Genomic DNA, 16,106 nt, shown 5'->3' on the forward strand with positions numbered 1-16,106 from the left:
AGCCGGTGATCAGCAATCCTTATGTCGTGCCTGATCAAGATTAATTATAATGTTCTTACTTTCATGTCCGTGTTGAAGGTTGTGAGTGTTTTTTTTTCTTTCGTCAATGTGTTGACGACTAATTAATGCACGGCAATCATCAAAAAAGTAGATAGATGAGTGGTGTCCAAAAGAATCTCGGTGGCACAGTGGTTTTACCCAGGTCCAGACCCAGAGAGGTAAAGGTCATATGTTCTGCTAGACGAATCGCCCACACATGTTTGATCCAGGCCAAATCCATCTCCGGTAACCTTATTCAAATACCGGGAAAAAATGTTATCATGTAGATTCTAAAAGAAATTATTAATGTTTTTAAAAATATATTATGTAATAAAAACTATTGATTACATATATAATATGTTTATCATGTAGTTAGAACAGAATCTTCACATATCTACAAAATGTTCAACACGTATTTAAAAAAAATCGTCGCATATTTATAAAAAAATATCGAGTATTTGTAAAAAAAATACTAATGTATTTATACAAAAAATGATCACATATTTGTTAAAATGTTCATCACATGTTTGCAAAAATGTTAATGTATTGAAAACTATAGCAAGGAAAAAAGATGAACAAAACAAAGAAAACAAAGTAAAATATAAAAAACAAATAAGAGAACCAGCGGAAAAAGTTGAAGAAGAAAGACGAGAACTAGTGGAAAACTGAAGAAAAGAAACAACTCATGCGGGTTCCAAGTTTCCGGCCCGTTCATCTATAAACCCCTCCTAAAGTATGCTCTTTGTGTGTTCCTCGATAGCCGTCAACGGGTTCCAGGCATCGGCACCGGCAATGCGCCTTCGCGTTCGTGGTCGGCCGGTGCTGCCTACGCCATTGAACCCTATTCCATGGTGGGTTCCCTTGTGCTTCCCAATTGATTTATGGTTAATTTTGTTTCTTTATCTGAACCTGTATTATTGTGTCTTTCAGACGGAAACTATACAATTAGTACTCATATTCTTTTCGTTTGATGGACTATCAGTACTCATCTTGATTGATCTGTGGACAATGCTATGGATTTTCGATGGAACTTGCATATTTATTTTCCGTGTGTAAGCTCATCTCGGGCCCAGTTTACTCAAATACAGAAAATAGTTTGAGCGCATAGATGGCTAGTTCGACTCCCTCCAAGTGTGCATCGCTTGTGTGTTTTTTTTTTTGAAAAAAAGAAGGAACGTCCGCCCGTTCGCTGTTCGCAGTGAACGCCTTCAGGGAATTGACGTGGCATTGGCCTTCCGCTAAGATCTGTGCGACGGCGGGGATGCCGTTCACCAGGGTTGGCTTCCGGGCAAACGTTTGAGAGATAACATTTCCGAAAAGTCTCCATGTAAATGAACTGTTTTTGCTTACGCCAGAGCTCCTGTGCTGATCCAGCCATATACATCTTAACACTCCGTTGGTGAATCTCAGCCATCCGTTTTCTAATAGATCATTTTTTTCTTCCGTTACATAGTGTGTGGCATCAGCAATCTTTTACTACCTTCAAAAACAGAGACATAGACGCTGACCGAGTGAGCCAAGGTAGCTCCCCAGCGGAAGCACCAAGATCGGATCCATGGAGTTAAGCATGGAGCCGGCGCTCCCCAGTGCCAAAGGCACGGCCGTGGCCGTGAACCTGCTGCTGGCGACGAGCGAGGCCAAGAGACAGCTCCGCCTCGCCGGGCCGCTGATCGTGGGATGCCTCCTGCAGAGCGTCATCCAGATGATTTCCGTGATGTTCGTGGGGCACCTGGGCGAGCTCGCGCTGGCCAGCGCCTCCATGGCCAGCTCATTCGCCATCGTCACCGGCTTCAGCTTCCTGGTACGGTACTGCTCGAGCTAGCTAGCTCACATGCATGTTCTTCTTCCACTTTGCGCTTATCTTGTTGAACCATGGCAGACGGGCATGTCGTTCGCCCTGGACACCCTGTGCGGGCAGGCCTTCGGGGCGAGCGAGGGCCAGATGCTGGGAGTGTACAAGCAGAGGGCGATGCTGGTGCTGGGCCTGGCGAGCCTGCCGATCGCGGCGGTGTGGGCCAACACCGGCGCAATCCTGCTGCACCTGGGGCAGGACCCGGAGATCGCGGCAGGGGCGGGGACGTACATCCGGTGGATGATCCCGGCGCTCTTCTTCTACGGGTGGCTCCAGTGCCACGTCCGGTTCCTGCAGGCGCAGAAGCTGGTGGTGCCGGTGATGCTGAGCTCCGGCGCCACCGCGGTGAGCCACGTGCTGGTCTGCTGGGCACTGGTGTACAGGCTGCGTCTGGGGATCAGAGGTGCGGCGCTGGCCAACGCTGTGTCCTACCTCACCAACGTCTCCATACTGGCCGTCTACGTCAGGGTCTCGCCGTCGTGTAAGAAGAGCTGGACGGGGTTCTCTTTCGAGGCGTTCCACGGCCTCATCCCCTTCTTGAAGCTCGCCGTGCCATCCGCGCTCATGGTCTGGTGAGTAGTACTAGTGCCACTCAACTCATCAACGACGACAAATCCTTGATGCATGTGAAACATTTGCAGCATGGAGTGGTGGTCGTTCGAGGTGATGGTGATACTCTCGGGCCTTCTCCCCAACCCCAAGCTCGAGACAGCCGTCCTCTCCATCTGGTATATATACAAGTTCATCTTCCTTCTCTTTGTGATGGATCGAATCATCTCCATGGACGATCGCTGCTTGATGTATCTCTCTCCGGCCGGTGGATGCAGCTTGAACACCAACTCCCTGGTGTGCACGGTCCCGAATGGGCTCTCTTCGGCCATAAGCACGCGCGTGTCCAACGAGCTCGGGGCGGGGCGACCTCGGGCGGCGCTTCTGGCGGCCCGCGTGGTGATCGTGCTGGCGTTTCTGGTGGGCACGTCGGAGGGGCTCCTCCTGGTTCTTGTGCACAAAGTGTGGGGCTATGCCTACAGCAAGGACCGGGAGGTGGTCTCCTACGTCGCCACCATGATGCTCATCCTCGCCGTCTCCGTCCTCTTCGACGGCCTCCAGTACGTCCTCTCAGGTATGATTGCATGTCATGCATGTTGTGGAGCAAGGCTTTATTTACTGCACAGTTTGACTTGTAAACAAAAATCTACACTGCACACCAGTATATACGTACTTTACTTCCCTGGTTTGTGTGTACCGCCCCATCATTTTGACTGGGGGCAAAAAAAATCTATGGAATTCGTGGTTAGCTTAGTTAGAGTGAGATCAATTATCCGTAACCTAGCATGCAGGTAGGAGTAAACTACTCCCTCTGTCTCATAATGTAAGACGTTTTTTGACTCTAGTATAGTGCCAAAAAAACGTTTTACATTATGGGACGGAGGGAGTATATTATTCTTTGGGATTCCTTTTCGCCAACTTAGATTACAAGTTGAGACGTCGAAGCAGGTCTCTCAGGCCTTCCGCCGCGCCGGCGAACCCTGCCAAAAGACATCGCTCCTTTCGTCACCATAGTCACCGTCAGTACATCGCCGGAGCTCTTGGCAAGATACAGTCTTCCGACATGGGGACAAGATAGGATAAAAACTGCGTTGTGATAATCGGAACGACGCAGTCAGAGCGCTAGCTGCATGCATGGCTCGCCGGCATGCATGATGCCACCTTCGCGGCGGCCTGCACTCCATCGTAGTATCCTCCAGCGTGCATGGGTTGGACTCGTTCAAAGTGAGACGTCACGTGGAGCTAATCAAGAGCCTTTGATTTTGTGTGGCCCCGTTTAGAGCATATAGACAAAACATATATACAGTAGGAAATTTAGAAATATTATTCCTGCAAGAAATATCTCTTTGGCGCCACTTGGAACAAAAGAATTGTTTCCTGCTTTCTTTTGAAATTCCTTGAAGTTAGTTATTATATAGGAATTTTAGAGGAGACCAAACATGATGTTTACCTCATGTTTCCTCTCTTTGTGACTGCAATCTCTAGATTTTGCCTGCATGGCATCAAAAAGAGGGTTTTTAGGGTTTTTCATGGTTTTAGTTTCTCTTGGAATTTCTGATACACGCCATCTCAATTTCAATGTTTTACTTATTCACAAGTTTCAAGTTCATGTGTTCCAAATGGGGACTAAAGTTTGGTGAGTTTTTTAGTTCGTGTAGTTGTACCTTTTTACCGGAAAACTGTCTATAGATGTGGCACAAATTGGCACACTGAGTAAAGGGTTATGTTAATTTTACAGGTATCGTTAGGGGCTGTGGACAACAGAAGATTGGTGCTTTCGTTAATTTCATTGCGTATTATCTAGTTGGTATCCCTGCAGCACTAATTTTCACCTTCAAGTGCCATCTTGGTGGAAAGGTATGTACTTCCTTTCCGGTTTATTAGTCATGCACGTATTCCTAAATCAATAATTTGACAAGTACAATATGACTTGTATAGGCCAAAAATTATATCATTAGAAAATATACAATTTAAAGTTTCTAATTATACTTTTTGTGATATTTAACTTGTATTACGTCGGTCTAGTTGTCAATCTAGGGATACATGCAAACCTAATAAACCGGAATGGAGGCAGTAGTGGTATATAATAATAATAATAATAATAATAATAATAATAATAATAATAATAATAATAATAATAGTAATAATAATAATTGGTGGTGGTGGTCGTGTTATATTTGGGTGATCACTCTGTCGGTATAAACAAGCTTGTGTGCATGCAGGGGCTTTGGTTGGGAATATTGAGCGGATTGGTGACACAGACGTTGTTGCTTCTTTTCATTTCCTTTGGCACCACTGATTGGGATAAACAAGTAAGCTTATATATGGTTTACTCTTAATTACACACTTAGTTATTAGTTTTTTCTTGTTCCTTCCGATTTTTTGGGCGCCTGACAATGTTTATGTTTTTAATTAAATTTTTCCTTGTGTAGGCAATGAATGCAAAGGATAGAATTTCCACGCCGCCGCCTGCAGAGCCATGATCAATGACATCGCATAACATTGGTGAGACTTCTCGTGCATCATGCCAGTATGCTACTTAAACGATGTCTCAAAATTCCCACTTCTAGAAAATAGAGGCTTCATGACATGTACCAAAGTATTACAATATTACTTTGGTACTGATTGATACTTTGTACACAATTTGTGGTGTAAAATTTATGATGATGTATTCGTTCTTCTACTCTGTCTCATTATCAATTCTTATTGCCAAGATCGTCCCATGAAATTTGTGTTGAACTTGCTTGGCAAAAGTCTCGAATGTATCTTGAGTATCATCCATGGATCGAAGAAAGAACACCAAAGTGGACTTTGAGAAGTCATCCACAATGTCAATAATAATAATTATTATTCGCCAAGGCTATCGCATTTTGGAGGCCCAAAGAGATCCATATTAAGGAGGTCTAAATGTCTAGTTGTCGTGATCATGCTATTAACAGAATACTTCTTTCCGGCAATACAATCACTACAAACTCTAAATTTCTCAAAAGAAACACAATTAGTCCAAGAATGTGTTAATATTTGCAGATTTCTCAAACCAACATAGACTAGCTTGTGGTGCCACAACCACCCCAAGTCAGCTATGGCCATTAGGGATCTCTCATGCCAAGTGCTTTTTTTCGAAAAATTAACCACGTAAAATTTTCCTTCGACATGACCCACAAAGACCTATTTGAGACTGTATCTCTCCTAAAAGCTTTCACACACTTAAAGGATAGATAGCAAAAAAGGCTAATCATTGAATGAAAAGCAAGTTATAATGAAAGGATTAGACAAGTACCACATCTTCTATCGATAGATTGTTAGTGATTGTCACTTTGCCCAATCAATTACCTTTCTCATATTATTCTCAAAAAAGACAACATTTGAGGTCACTATAAATTATGCATCACTTGCCACCAGCGGTAATAGTCCTAGATGCAATTAACCTTCGACTTTAGGTACCTATTCTTGAATCGTCTCTTTGGCGTTAGTAACAAGTACTTTGAAAAAAAATATAACATGTTCTCTATATGAATTGCATGGACCAACAAATTTAGCATATACTTGCACATCCTTGATCTTACGAAGCGCATATGATGGGTTGTACTTTCCCAGAAATTAATTGCGAGTTGGGTTACACCTAGTAGATCCCCCACTCACACCATTTCCATTACCATCACCACTCCCCTTTACCCTCCTTATATAGAGTTTATTTTCTGGGGAGTACCACTGTTCTTCTTGTTGGACCTAGAGTTGAACCCAGGTCCCTTTTATGAGTCGTATCATTTTAATGACTCAATATCTCATTGATGTTTGTCTCACTTAAGCTCTTCTCAAGTTAGAATTATAACCTCTTGTTCTCCTCAACTGGATTTGCTTGATCACAAAGAGTGTTAGCATGAACGTCTATATGACAATGGGGAAAGAGAGGGGTGGATAGAAATTTAATGTAGGAGAATGAAGTGGTTCATGAGACTCCTTAAGTTTGATCATCTCTCAATTTTCAAGGCGCACAAAATCCTTACCGAGTCCATCTTGAGCAGTGATGGTTGCTAATCCAATCTATTACTTAGCAAAACAATTTTTGGAACCCAAGTGCCATGGTTTGAAGCAAGTGACTAGTTTCCCCCTCACATAAAAAAAATCAATGTAACAATCCATAAAAGTTCGGCACTCAACATCTCTACCATACAAATTAGAAAATTCACTTGCGTCACCTACAACTCTAGCAATGTTGTAAATTTTACTAGTTTTGCTAGTTGAAACAAGTTGTGAGCATATAATGTGGTTGGAGGTATTTTTGTATTTTCAAAATAACTAATTGCAAAAAATATTATCATTTATAAAATCAAAATGGTGGTTGTTTAATGAGGAAAATTGGACCAGAATCCATAGGTTGACGAGTAGCATCTCTCCAACTAGCAGCGACACATATGGATACATTCATGAAATATAATATCATATGTTGTGATGACTTTATATAGACAATATGTTCATGTATCTATAGATCGAAATCCATCTTCGTTTATAGCTAAATACTGCACCGAAAAACCGAAATATATCATGCATCTTAATACGTCCTAGACGTAATCTATAAGTTTTTGCTCGTTTCATGCTACTTTTATATCAACTAGCACAGTGGCCCTCGCAAATGTGCCAGGGCATGCCCCACTTGGGAGTGGAGAGTGTATTTCATTTTTTTGGTTTCATGGATATTCGCATTATCCGCTAAAAAATAATATGGTCCTATAACCACTAAAGAGTATTGTGCTAAATAAAAAATCATATATGCATGCCACATCTTTAATATATGTGTCACGTGTATGTGTCATCAGATCAATACTTACATTTCGTGAGCTGACATGAGTTTGTTTGCGTTGTTAGATCAGTATGCAAACATTCATATTGTCACAAGTTTGAATTAGATGTAACAATATTTGTGATGCTAATAAAGACAATGGGTCTACTAGACCGATTGCCGAATAACTATAATGGTTTTTTAAGAAAGTGAAAAGAAAGAATCTTCAATAATACATTAAAAACTAAAGAGAGGGTAATTTTATCTTGATTACATTCAAATTTTTGCTCTTAATTACTTACTAAAAAACTCGTTAGACAGGGACACCGTGTCCATAATGCAAATATTGACCACTATTTTGTATATATTTATATTCTTGTAAAGCAATAAAAACAACTCTTTTAGACACATGTTAAATTATTTTCAATAATTTAATATTATATTATAATATCAATAATCAAGGTTACAGTTGTTTGATAGAAGGCTCTATAAAATTGGAAATTGCTTTTGGAGGTTGAGCTCCATGGAGGCCTTCAGATGCAAATTCAAAATTTCTGAAAATTCATATTTTTACATTTCAAAAAATTCCAAAACAAATACAATATAGATGAAGGCATAATGCACAAGTGTGTAAATTTTCAGGACGAAATACGATGAAATGAGGACCGTGCAAAAAAAATAACCAATCCGGGGCTTTTTAACACATGATACTATTCAGTTTCAACATGAATTTGTCTTTTTTTGTACAGGTCGCATCTCAACATATTTCATCCTGAAATTGTACACACAGACACCTCACATCCTTGTTTACTTCTTCAAAAAAATACCCTACTCCTATAAAATATCCTATATTTTAGAAATGGAGGTTCAAAGTATTATACTTCATAGCCTATGGCATGTGTCTCATCATGGCACATTCAGATATATATACTTAGTTTTCTTACGAGATACATCTTGACATGAATAAAAGTATTGTTGTTCTGTTTACATGAATAAAACCTTCTATGGTCATACACACCAACGAAAATGGTTTGTTGGATCTCGATCGTAGTGATACACATATTCATAATATTGAAGCCAAAAGATGCAAAGTTAATAATGATAGTGCAACTTATTTGTGGTACTGCCGTTTAAGTCATATTGGTGTAAAGCGCATGAAGAAACTCCATGCTGATGGGATTTTGGAATCACTTGATTATGAATCACTTGATGGTTGCGAACCATGTCTCTTGGGCAAGATGACTAAGACTCCGTTCTCCGGAACAATGGAGCGAGCAACAAACTTATTGGAAATAATACATACTGATGTATGCGGTCCGATGAGTATTAAGGCTCACGGCAAGTATCGTTATTTTCTGAACTTCACAGATGATTTGAGCAGATATGGGTATATCTACTTGATGAAACATAAGTCTGAAACATTTGAAAAGTTCAAAGAATTTCAGAGTGAAGTGGAAAATCATCGTAACAAGAAAATAAAGTTTCTACGATCTAATCGTGTAAGAGAATATTTGAGTTACGAGTTTGGCCTTCAGTTAAAACAATGCGAAATAGTTTCACCACTCACGCCACCTTGAACACCACACTGTAATGGTGTGTCCGAACGCCGTAACCGTACTTTATTAGATATGGTGCGATCTATGATGTTTCTTACTGATTTACCACTATCGTTTTTGGGGTCATGCATTAAAGACAACTGCATTCACATTAAAAAGGGGCACCATCTAAGTCCGTTGAGACGACACAATATGAACTGTGGTTTGGCAAGAAACCAAAGTTGTCGTTTCTTAAAGTTTGGGGTTGCGATGCTTATGTGAAAAAGTTTCATCCTGATAATCTCAAACCCAAATCGGAGAAATGTGTCTTCATAGGATACCCAAAGGAGAAAGTTGGGTACACCTTCTATCACAGATCCGAAGGCAAGACATTCGTTGCTAAGAATGGATCCTTTCTAGAGAAGGAGTTTCTCTCGAAAGAAGTGAGTGGGAGAAAAGTAGAACTTGATAAGGTAATTGTACCTTCTCCCTTATTGGAAAGTAGTTTATCATAGAAATCTGTTCCTGTGAATAATACACCAATTAGTGAGGAAGCTAATGATGATGATCATATAACTTCAGATCAAGTTACTACCGAATCTCGTAGGTAAACCAGAGTGAGATACGCACCAGAGTGGTATGGTAATCCTGTTCTGAAAGTCATGTTACTAGACCATGACGAACTTGCGAACTATGAGGAAGCGATGATGAGCCCAGATTCCGCGAAATGGTTTGAGGCCACGAAATCTGAGATAGGATCCATGTATGAGAACAAAGTATGGACTTTGGTTGACTTGCCCGATGATCGGGAAGCCATAGAAAATAAATGGATTTTCAAGAGGAAGACAGACGCTGATAGTAGTGTTACTATCTACAAAGCTAGACTTGTCGAAAAAGGTTTTTGACAAAGTTCAATGGTATTGACTACGATGAGATTTTCTCACTCGAATCGATGCTTAAAGTCTGTCCGAATCATGTTAGCAATTGCCACATTTTATGAAATCTGGCAAATGGATAACAAAACTGCCATCCTTAATGGATTTCTTAAAGAAGAGATGTATATGATGCAACCAGAAGGTTTTGTCAATCCTAAAGGTGTTAACAAAATGTGCAAGCTCCAGCGATCCATCTATGGACTGGTGCAAGCATCTCGAAATTGGAATATACGCTTTGATAAGTTGATCAAAGCATATAATTTTATACAGACTTGTGGTGAAGCCTGTATTTACAAGAAAGTGAGTGGGAGCACTACAACATTTCTGAAAAGTATATGTGAATGACATATTGTTGATCGGAAATAATGTAGAATTATTCTGCAAAGCATAAAGGAGTGTTTGAAAGGAGTTTTTCAAAGAAAGACCTCGGTGAAGCTGCTTACATATTGAGCATCAAGATCTATAGAGATAGATCAAGACGCTTGATAAGTTTTTTCAATGAGTACATACCTTGACAAGATTTTGAAGTAGTTCAAAATGGAACAGTCAAAGGAAAAGTTCTTGCCTGTGTTACAAGGTGTGAAATTGAGTAAGACTCAAAACCCGACCACAGCAGAAAATAGAAAGAGAATGAAAGTCATTCCCTATGCCTCAACCATAGGTTCTATAAAGTATGCCATGCTGTGTACCAGATCTATTGTATACCCTACCACTGAGTTTGGCAAGGGAGTACAATAGTGATCTAGGAGTAGATCACTGGACAACGGTCAAAATTATCCTTAGTGGAATAAGGATATGTTTCTCGATTATGGAGGTGACAAAAGGTTCGTCGTAAAGGGTTACGTCGATGCAAAATTTGACACTGATCCAGATGATTCTAAATCTCAATCTAGATGCATATTGAAAGTGGGAGCAATTAGCTAGAGTAGCTCCGTGCAGAGCATTGTTGACATAGAAATTTGCAAAATACATACGAATCTGAATATGGCAGACCCTTTGACTAAACTTCTCTCACAAGCAAAACATGATCACACCATAGTACTCTTTGGGTGTTAATCACATAGCAATGTGAACTAGATTATTGACTCTAGTAAACCCTTTGAGTGTTGGTCACATAATGATGTGAACTATTGGTGTTAAATCACATGGAAATGTGAACTAGATTATTGACTCTAGTGCAAGCGGGAGACTGAAGAAAATATGCCCTAGAGGCAATAATAAATTTATTATTTATTTCCTTATTTCATGATAAATGTTTATTATTCATGCTAGAATTGTATTAACCGAAAACATAATACGTGTGTGAATACATAGACAAACAGAGTGTCACTAGTATGCCTCTACTTGACTAGCTCGTTAATCAAAGATGGTTATGTTTCCTAACCATAGACAAAGAGTTGTTATTTGATTAACGGGATCACATCATTAGGAGAATGATGTGATTGAATTGACCCATTCCGTTAGCTTAGCACTCGATCGTTTAGTATGTTGCTATTGCTTTCTTCATGACTTATACATGTTCCTATGACTATGAGATTATGCAACTCCCGTTTACCGGAGGAACACTTTGTGTGCTACCAAACGTCACAACGTAACTGGGTGATTATAAAGGAGCTCTACAGGTGTCTCCAAAGGTACATGTTGGGTTGGCGTATTTCGAGATTAGGATTTGTCACTCCGATTGTCGGAGAGGTATCTCTGGGCCCTCTCGGAACACTGAGATCGAAAGATCGAGCGTGAATCATATAGTAGATATGATCAACATAGCGATGTTCACCATTGAAAACTACTCCATTTCACGTGATGATCGGTTATGGTTTAGTTGATTTGGATCACGTGATCACTTAGAGGATTAGAGGGATGTCTATCTAAGTGGGAGTTCTTAAGTAATTTGATTAATTGAACTTAAATTTATCATGAACTTAGTACCTGATAGTATCTTGCTTGTTTATGTTTGATTGTAGATAGATGGCTCATGCTGTTGTTCCGTTGAATTTTAATGCGTTCCTTGAGAAAGCAAAGTTGAAAGATGATGGTAGCAATTACACGGACTAGGTCCGTAGCTTGAGGATTATCCTCATTGCTGCACAGAAGAATTACGTCCTGGAAGCACCGCTAGGTGCCAGGCCTGCTGCTGGAGCAACACCAGATGTTATGAACGTCTGGCAGAGCAAAGCTGATGACTACTCGATAGTTCAGTGTGCCATGCTTTACGTCTTAGAATCGGGACTTCAACGACGTTTTGAACGTCATGGAGCATATGAGATGTTCCAGGAGTTGAAGTTAATATTTCAAGCAAATGCCCGGATTGAGAGATATGAAGTCTCCAATAAGTTCTATAGCTGCAAGATGGAGGAGAACAGTTCTGTCAGTGAGCATATACTCAAAATGTCTGGGTATAATAATCACTTGATTCAATTGGGAGTTAATCTTCCAGATGATTGCGTCATTGACAGAATTCTCAAATCACTGCCACCAAGCTACAAGAGCTTTGTGATGAACTATAATATGCAAGGGATGGACAAGACTATTCCCGAGCTCTTCGCAATGCTGAAAGCTGCGGAGGTAGAAATCAAAAAGAGCATCAAGTGTTGATGATCAACAAGACCACTAGTTTCAAGAAAAAGGGCAAAGGAAAGAAGAAGGGGAACTTTAAGAAGAACGGCAAGCAAGTTGCTGCTCAAGAGAAGAAACCCAAGTCTGGACCTAAGCCTGAAACAGAGTGCTTCTACTGCAAGCAGACTGGTCACTGGAAGCGGAACTGCCCCAAGTATTTGGCGGATAAGAAGGATGGCAAGGTGAAGAAAGGTATATGTGATATACATGTTATTGATGTGTACCTTACTACAGCTCGCAGTAGCACCTGGGTATTTGATACTGGTTCTGTTGCTAATATTTGCAACTCAAAACAGGGACTACGGATTAAGCGAACACTGGCAAAGGACGAGGTGACGATGCGCGTGGGAAACGGTTCCAAAGTCGATGTGATCGCGGTCGGCACGCTACCTCTACATCTACCTTCGGGATTAATATTAGACCTAAATAATTGTTATTTGGTGCCAGCGTTGAGCATGAACATTATATCTGGATCTTGTTTAATGCGAGACGGTTATTCATTTAAATCAGAGAATAATGGTTGTTCTATTTATATGAGTAATATCTTTTATGGTCATGCACCTTTGAAGAGTGGTCTATTTTTGATGAATCTCGATAGTAGTAACACACATATTCATAATGTTGAAGCCAAAAGATGCAGAGTTGATAATGATAGTGCAACTTATTTGTGGCACTGCCGTTTAGGTCATATCGGTATAAAACGCATGAAGAAACTCCATGCTGATGGAATTTTGGAACCACTTGATTATGAATCACTTGGTACTTGCGAACCGTGCCTCATGGGCAAGATGACTAAAACACCGTTCTCCGGTACTATGGAGAGAGCAACAGATTTGTTGGAAATCATACATACCGATGTATGTGGTCCGATGAATATTGAGGCTCGTGGCGGATATCGTTATTTTCTCACCTTCACAGATGACTTAAGCAGATATGGGTATATCTACTTAATGAAACATAAGTCTGAAACATTTGAAAAGTTCAAAGAATTTCAGAGTGAAGTTGAAAATCATCGTAACAAGAAAATAAAGTTTCTACGATCTGATCGTGGAGGAGAATATTTGAGTTACGAGTTTGGTGTACATTTGAAAAATTGTGGAATAGTTTCTCAACTCACGCCACCCGGAACACCATAGCGTAATGGTGTGTCCGAACGTCGTAATCGTACTTTACTAGATATGGTGCGATCTATGATGTCTCTTACTGACTTACCGCTATCGTTTTGGGGATACGCTCTACAGATGGCCGCATTCACGTTAAATAGGGCACCATCAAAATCCGTTGAGACGACGCCTTATGAACTGTGGTTTGGCAAGAAATCAAAGTTGTCGTTTCTGAAAGTTTGGGGCTGCGATGCTTATGTGAAAAAGCTTCAACCTGATAAGCTCGAACACAAATCGGAGAAATGTGTCTTCATAGGATACCCAAAGGAGACTGTTGGGTACACCTTCTATCAAAGATCCGAAGGCAAGACATTCGTTGCTAAGAATGGATCCTTTCTAGAGAAGGAGTTTCTCTCGAAAGAAGTGAGTGGGAGGAAAGTAGAACTTGACGAGGTAACTGTACCCGCTCCTTTATTGGAAAGTAGTACATCACAGAAAACTGTTTCTGCGACACCTACACCAATAAGTGAGGAAGTTAATGATAATGATCATGAAACTTCAGGACAAGATACTACTGAACCTCGTAGATCAACCAGAGTGAGATCTGCGCCAGAGTGGTACGGTAATCCAGTTCTGGAAGTCATGCTACTAGATCATGATGAACCTACGAACTATGAAGAAGCGATGGTGAGCCCAGATTCCGCAAAGTGGCTTGAAGCCATGAAATGTGAGATGGGATCCATGTATGAGAACAAAGTATGGACTTTGGTTGACTTGCCCGATGATCGGCAAGCGATTGAGAATAAATGGATCTTCAAGAAGAAGACTGACGCTGACGGTAATATTACTGTCTACAAAGCTCGACTTGTCGCAAAAGGTTTTCGACAAGTTCAAGGGGTTGACTACGATGAGACCTTCTCACCCGTAGCGATGCTTAAGTCTGTCCGAATCATGTTAGCAATTGCCGCATTTTATGATTATGAAATTTGGCAGATGGATGTCAAAACTGCATTCCTGAATGGATTTCTGGAAGAAGAGTTGTATATGATGCAACCGGAAGGTTTTGTAGATCCAAAGGGAGCTAACAAGGTGTGCAAGCTCCAGCGATCCATTTATGGACTGGTGCAAGCCTCTCGGAGTTGGAATAAGCGCTTTGATAGTGTGATCAAAGCATTTGGTTTTATACAGACTTTCGGAGAAGCCTGTATTTACAAGAAAGTGAGTGGGAGCTCTGTAGCATTTCTTATATTATATGTGGATGACATATTACTGATTGGAAATGATATAGAATTTCTGGATAGCATAAAGGGATACTTGAATAAGAGTTTTTCAATGAAAGACCTCGGTGAAGCTGCTTACATATTAGGCATAAAGATCTATAGAGATAGATCAAGACGCCTAATTGGACTTTCACAAAGCACATACCTTGACAAGATTTTGAAAAAGTTCAAAATGGATCAAGCAAAGAAAGGGTTCTTGCCTGTGTTACAAGGTGTGAAGTTGAGTCAGACTCAATGCCCGACCACTGCAGAAGATAGAGAGAAAATGAAAGATGTTCCCTATGCTTCAGCCATAGGCTCTATCATGTATGCAATGCTGTGTACCAGACCAGATGTGTGTCTTGCTATAAGCTTAGCAGGGAGGTACCAAAGTAATCCAGGAGTGGATCACTGGACAGCGGTCAAGAACATCCTGAAATACCTGAAAAGGACTAAGGATATGTTTCTTGTATATGGAGGTGATAAAGAGCTCATCGTAAAAGGTTACTTTGATGCAAGCTTTGACACTGATCCGGACGATTCTAAATCGCAGACCGGATACGTGTTTACATTCAACGGTGGAGCTGTCAGTTGGTGCAGTTCTAAACAAAGCGTCGTAGCGGGATCTACATGTGAAGCAGAGTACATAGCTGCTTCGGAAGCAGCAAATGAAGGAGTCTGGATGAAGGAGTTCATATCTGATCTAGGTGTCATACCTAGTGCATCGGGTCCAATGAAAATCTTTTGTGACAATACTGGTGCAATTGCCTTGGCAAAGGAATCCAGATTTCACAAGAGAACCAAGCACATCAAGAGACGCTTCAATTCCATCCGGGATCTAGTCCAGGTGGGAGACATAGAGATTTTCAAGATACATACGGATCTGAATGTTGCAGACCCATTGACTAAGCCTCTTCCACGAGCAAAACATGATCAGCACCAAGACTCCATGGGTGTTAGAATCATTACTGTGTAATCTAGATTATTGACTCTAGTGCAAGTGGGAGACTGAAGGAAATATGCCCTAGAGGCAATAATAAAGTTATATTTATTTCCTTATATCATGATAAATGTTTATTATTCATGCTAGAATTGTATTAACCGGAAACATAATACATGTGTGAATACATAGACAAACTTAGTGTCACTAGTATGCCTCTACTTGACTAGCTCGTTAATCAAAGATGGTTATGTTTCCTAACCATGAACAAAGAGTTGTTATTTGATTAACGAGATCACATCATTAGGTGAATGATCTGATTGACATGACCCATTCCATTAGCTTAGCACCCGATCGTTTAGTATGTTGCTATTGCTTTCTTCATGACTTATACATGTTCCTATGACTATGAGATTATGCAACTCCCGTTTACCGGAGGAACACTTTGTGTGCTACCAAACGTCACAACGTAACTGGGTGATTATAAAGGAGCTCTAC

General features: G+C 40.6%; 1 protein-coding gene across 1 annotated transcript; it reads left to right on the plus strand.

The window, feature by feature from the left end:
- The first annotated feature begins 1,594 nt into the window (after nt 1-1,594).
- On the plus strand, nt 1,595-4,923 carry LOC125547607 (protein DETOXIFICATION 16-like). The gene is made up of 7 exons (XM_048711426.2): nt 1,595-1,840; nt 1,919-2,463; nt 2,533-2,619; nt 2,719-3,014; nt 4,179-4,297; nt 4,663-4,752; nt 4,873-4,923. Exons 1-7 carry the CDS (start codon nt 1,595-1,597, stop codon nt 4,921-4,923), a joined length of 1,434 nt encoding a protein of 477 aa, XP_048567383.2.
- The last annotated feature ends 11,183 nt before the right edge of the window (nt 4,924-16,106 follow it).

This window comes from Triticum urartu, chromosome 3A (assembly GCF_056163025.1).
Source record: "Triticum urartu cultivar PI428250 chromosome 3A, HENAU_Tu73, whole genome shotgun sequence".
NCBI lineage: Eukaryota > Viridiplantae > Streptophyta > Magnoliopsida > Poales > Poaceae > Triticum > Triticum urartu.

Coding starts and splice junctions, on each gene's coding strand:
- LOC125547607 (XM_048711426.2), top strand. CDS start 1,595: ATGGAGTTAAGCATGGAGCCGGCGCTCCCCAGTGCCAAAGGCACGGCC. Junction 2,620..2,718: donor ACAGCCGTCCTCTCCATCTG/GTATATATACAA, acceptor CGGTGGATGCAG/CTTGAACACCAACTCCCTGG. Junction 4,298..4,662: donor AGTGCCATCTTGGTGGAAAG/GTATGTACTTCC, acceptor GTGTGCATGCAG/GGGCTTTGGTTGGGAATATT.